The sequence below is a fragment of the Sinocyclocheilus rhinocerous genome, unplaced genomic scaffold (assembly GCF_001515625.1).
Source record: "Sinocyclocheilus rhinocerous isolate Xijiao unplaced genomic scaffold, SAMN03320098_v1.1 scaffold5, whole genome shotgun sequence".
Taxonomy (NCBI): domain Eukaryota; kingdom Metazoa; phylum Chordata; class Actinopteri; order Cypriniformes; family Cyprinidae; genus Sinocyclocheilus; species Sinocyclocheilus rhinocerous.
Genome location: NW_015661874.1, coordinates 636,627 through 641,560, shown reverse-complemented (window position 1 = coordinate 641,560; position 4,934 = coordinate 636,627). Strand labels below are relative to the sequence as shown.

Here is a 4,934-nt window from a genome sequence, read left to right as displayed (position 1 = left end):
ATATATATATATATATATATATATATTACAACTTTTATATTATAACTTTTAGTTTTGGTACTTTTTACTTTCTGTACTACAAAATATATTATTGAAATGTTTTAATAGTAAAAATGTTTAAGTTAACAACAGCACTGCCTGTTAGGTCTGCAAGTCAGAAGTCTTAATATGATTTCAGACATTTATTGTCAAATTCTTCCAAGATCCATTTTTTTTTAAAGCATTAATTTAAACATTTGTTTGGGTATGTACATGACAGTGACACATAAATTGATGTCGTTGGAAATGTTTAAAAATATTTATTACAGCAACAGTATGGGTGACTCAAAGCACAGATTCAGAACATAATAGCCTGCATTTCATGTTAATTTCAGTTATGCCTGGCGGACCACTGAATGGAACGAATGTCGTGTTGATGCACTGCTCAGCCAGCAGGACCGGCGGCGTGGGAATCAGACGGGTTTGTGTGGTGGAGGTGTGCAGAGCAGAGAAGTGTACTGCTTCCAGGCCAATGCAGAACTTCTCAGCTACATCTATAACAACAAAGACAAACAAGGTACAGGTATCTGTTCAACAGTGTATAGTTAACAGAAGTATGGCATTTTTACCCACAGACATTCAATTCTAGACACACTTTTTTTTTATTGTTGTTGTTTAGCAAGTCACCTGAACAAAACCATGATTGGCTGATAGTACAACAAATATGTGTTCAGTCCCAAACCCTTCACTATAGTGACTATCCTGAGCTGTGATAAATTATTTATTTATTTATTTTTAAGAGTCCTCCAAATCTTTATAAGTTTCATATGATTCCATAAGAGAATGCTTATAGGTTTCATATGATGACAAAAGCAAATCTTTTTAAGTTCCATTTGGTTCCATAAGAGAATATTTTAAAAAGTTTAATTAATATATATTTCCTTTATTAGATGTATTTGATGCTTTAAGCAAATCTTTGAATCATATGATTTCATAACAGAATCTTTATAACAGAGTTTCATATGATGCCGTAAGTGAATCTTAATAAGTTTCATACAATTCCATAAGTGAATTGTATAAGTTCCAGTTGATTCAATAAGATAATCTTTATAAGTTTCATATGATGCCATAATCAAATCTTTATAAGTTCCATTTGATTCCATAAACAAATCTTTATCATTTTCATTTGATACCATTTGATACCACAGAATCTTTGTTTCTTAAGATGCAATAATCCAATCTTTATATGTCTCATAGGACTCCATAAGAGAATCTTTTAGTTTAATATAATGTCATTGAAGAGTCACTGAGTTCCATATGATGCTGATATTGAAAACAGTTCTTTATGAGAAAAAGAAACATCGAATCAATTATTGATTTATTTATTTATTGCAAAACATCTACTATTATAACATAACATTTTGTGATTTATAAGTTGCTTTGCAAAAAAAAAAATCTCAGAACAATGTAAATCCTAGAATACATGGATCTCTCCCTCATGCTTTTCCTCTTTCCCTGCTTTCTCTGTCCACCACCCACGTGCATGTGTGTGTGTGTGTGTGTGTGTAAATCTCTTACTCTGCTGTATATATTGCATCAGCATTTCTTTGCATGCTTCACACACACACCATCACTCGATTAATGGCCCACCCATCTTCATGGAAAATACCTTTTTTTTAAATCTCTCTCTCCCTCCTGCTCGCTCTTTTGATGCTCAGAACTGTATGGTGAGCACTTTGAAACTTATCGTAACGCACATGTCTCCGTACATTAGAGCAGATGAGCGCTGACTGCATGAAAAGCTCCGGTTAAAGAAGTGCTATTAGAACAGACCACTGGTGGAGCTGCGTATGCTGGGAAATCTGTGTCCTTATCAGCGCGGTGCAGGAGACGCCTCGCTTCACTGGGGGGTAATCTGCTCCGCTGACAGCAGATACATGAACGCAGACGGTGCAGAAAGTTAAAGGGAAAATGTGCTGGAGCGTTAGTCAACTGATGGCAGTCGTGATGTTCTCACCCTGGGAGGATGTTGTCAGCTTCAAGATTCTTTGATGTGATGAAACCTTCATCAAATCTATCTGGAAGTGATGCTCATTTACATTTCCTTCTAAGAACACAACACTGCACTCACAGCACAAACAGAACGATATTTCCCACAGGTGGCTTCACTGTCTTAAAATCAAGTGTTTCCAAAAGGATTTTAAAGCCTGATGACATAGGAGAAATTCCAATTTGATTTCATAAAGGAATCTTTATGAAAATTTCATACGTTGCCATAAGCAAATCTTAATGTTCCATTGGTTCCAAAATAATCTTCATAGGATTCCTATGATGCTATAAGTGAATCTTTATAATTTCCATTTGATTACATAAGTGAATCTTTAAAATTTCCGTTTGATTATATGAGAATATTTATAATTTCCCTTTGATTGCATAAAATACTATATAGAATATTTATAATTTCCCTTTGATTGCATAAAATACTATTTATAAGTTTCATGTGATGCCATAAGGAAATCTATATAATTTCCATTTGATTCCATAAGATAATCTTTTTTTTTTCATGTGAAGCCAAAAGTGAATCTTTATAATTTCCATTAGATTCAATAAGAAAATCTTTGTTTCATATGATGCCATAAGTGAATCTTTATAAGTTCAATTTGAATCCATAATAAAATCATTATGCGTTCAATTTGAGTTCCATTTTATTACTGTATATAAAATAATTTTTATATGTCTTATACCAAGTCATAAGCGATAATTTATAATTTCCATTAGATTCCATCGAGAATCTTTGTAAGTTCCACATGATTCTATAATCTATATATCTTTATACTGTAAATTTCATATGACTCCATAAGTAAATCTTTATGAGTTCCATTTGATTTCATAAGAGACTCTTTCATATGATGCCTTAAGCATTTTTTTATTATTATTATTATCATTTTCATTTGAGTCCGTAGGAGAATCTTTATAAGTTTAATATGACGCCATAAGGGAATCTTTAAAAGTTCAAATTGATTTAATAGAATCTTTGTAAGTTCCATATGATTCCATAAGTAAATCTTCACAAGTTCCATTTGATTCCATAAGAGAATCATTTCAAAGTCCATGTGATGCTGTAAGATAATTTCTTATTTAATATCATGCCATAGGAGTATCCTTGAGTTCCATATGATGCAGAAAATCAAAATGATTCTTGATGAGAAGAGAGTTCATTGCTGAAGTGCTGCAAAAATCCATTGAAGACGCTTGATTTTGAGAGTGTAGGAGGAATCCTGCGGCTTTTGACTGGCTGAGATCTGGGCACAAGTAAAAGCTAACCAGCTTATACCTCACATTATCACATTACTGTCTGAATGAAAGTCAACGGAGGCGATGAACGCTGAATAAACTGCCATGACATTCGATTGGACAGAGCTATATTTGGAGTCTACTATGGAAAAAAATAAATGCTTTATAGGGGAACCAAATGTGATTGATGTGATTCATTTATGGCATTACAAAGCAATGGGTTTGGCTGGTTATCATGAGCAGTTTGGCCCTGCTGGTCAATGACATAACCAGAGGTTGCATTAACTGAACATTTTTCTGTCACTTACCAAATTGTAAAAAACATTGACAGATAATTCAAAATGCTTTCTGTTGTTTTGACAGATATAAAAATAAGTTGTCTGTTCTATTGCATTTGGTGAAGAAAACTTGAGAAAATAAAATATGAAAGTAGACTGAGAGGTGTGAGTAAAGATTTAAATAGAGAAACAAGAGTTTTTCATATTTTACTGACAGGTAAGAGTAGAGCATGCAGGAAAATTTACAACCCAGTCCATCAGAATGAGAGAAAATGATTTTATTGTTTTTAAAATTGTGATTAAATGGATGTTATTTTATTGTATTTTCTGAAGGACTCTTAAAAGGTCAAATAGATATATTTTACCTTGCCTGCTGCTTTTGACGTCACAGCTCAGGATACTTAAAGCTAACCAGCTTATGCCTTAAAGCTGTAATATTTTGGAAGTAGTCACAGTATAGAGCTCATAGTGATAGTATTTGTATTTGTCCCTTGAGTGATGTTTATTAGCAGTAGTTTGTGTGTTTTGTAGAAGGTCAGTCTCCAAACAGCCAGATACCTAGTGTCCCTCCCCTCCTGTCTATCAGCTATGAGATCTCAGGTAAGATTTTTAACCCCCTAAAAAGGAATATTTTGGGTATTTTTCAACTGAATGTAAACACACCAGTATTGCTTTGAAAGTAAAACCAGCACTTTTATTTTATTATTTTATTTTATTTTTAAATGTATTATTTATTTTTACATTTATTATTTATTTTAATTTTTATATTTATTGTGTATTTTATTTAAGTTAATTTAATAATTGTAATTATATTTAATAATATATTTAATTGTTATATTAATTTTAATTCTATATTTTTAATTACATTTATTTTATCCTCTTTCCTTTCCTTTTTGTATGTGACATAATCATCTTTGTTTGATCAGATCTCTTTGCTTAAAGCATGTTTACATATTTTGTTTGCTTAGTCTGTTTACTCTCTGTATTTTTGTAAGTGTTTGTGTCCATGGAGAGCTCATTACAAGGGTACATACTGATGCAACACTCTGTGCTTAGTCAACACTCTCCTTTGGGCACCAGACAACTGACAGAGAATGATTGACAATGACAGTCATTCTGACAGCTCCTTACTGTACACTCTTCTTCAAAAGAAATAAAAAAAATGGTTTGTATTTGTTTCATTTGGGCCTTTTTTGGGGGGGAGTCGTGGCCTAATGGTTATAGAGTTGGACTCGTAACCCAAAGGTTGCGGGTTCGAGTCTCGTACCGGCAGGGATTGTAGATGGGGGGTTGTAAATGTACAGTGCTCTCTCCCACCTTCAACACCACGACTGAGGTGCCCTTGAGCAAGGCACCGAACCCCCAACTGCTCCCCGGGCGCCG

At 33.4% G+C, this 4,934-nt stretch overlaps 1 protein-coding gene across 1 annotated transcript in view; it reads left to right on the top strand.

The window, feature by feature from the left end:
• LOC107726647 (thrombospondin type-1 domain-containing protein 7A-like) overlaps positions 1 to 4,934 on the top strand; it is an 88,853-nt gene that overhangs the window by 11,951 nt on the left and 71,968 nt on the right. The window contains exon 4 of the mRNA XM_016536309.1: positions 375 to 556. Within this exon, the coding sequence (XP_016391795.1) occupies positions 375 to 556 (182 nt within the window). The remainder of the gene's footprint in view (positions 1 to 374; positions 557 to 4,934) is intronic.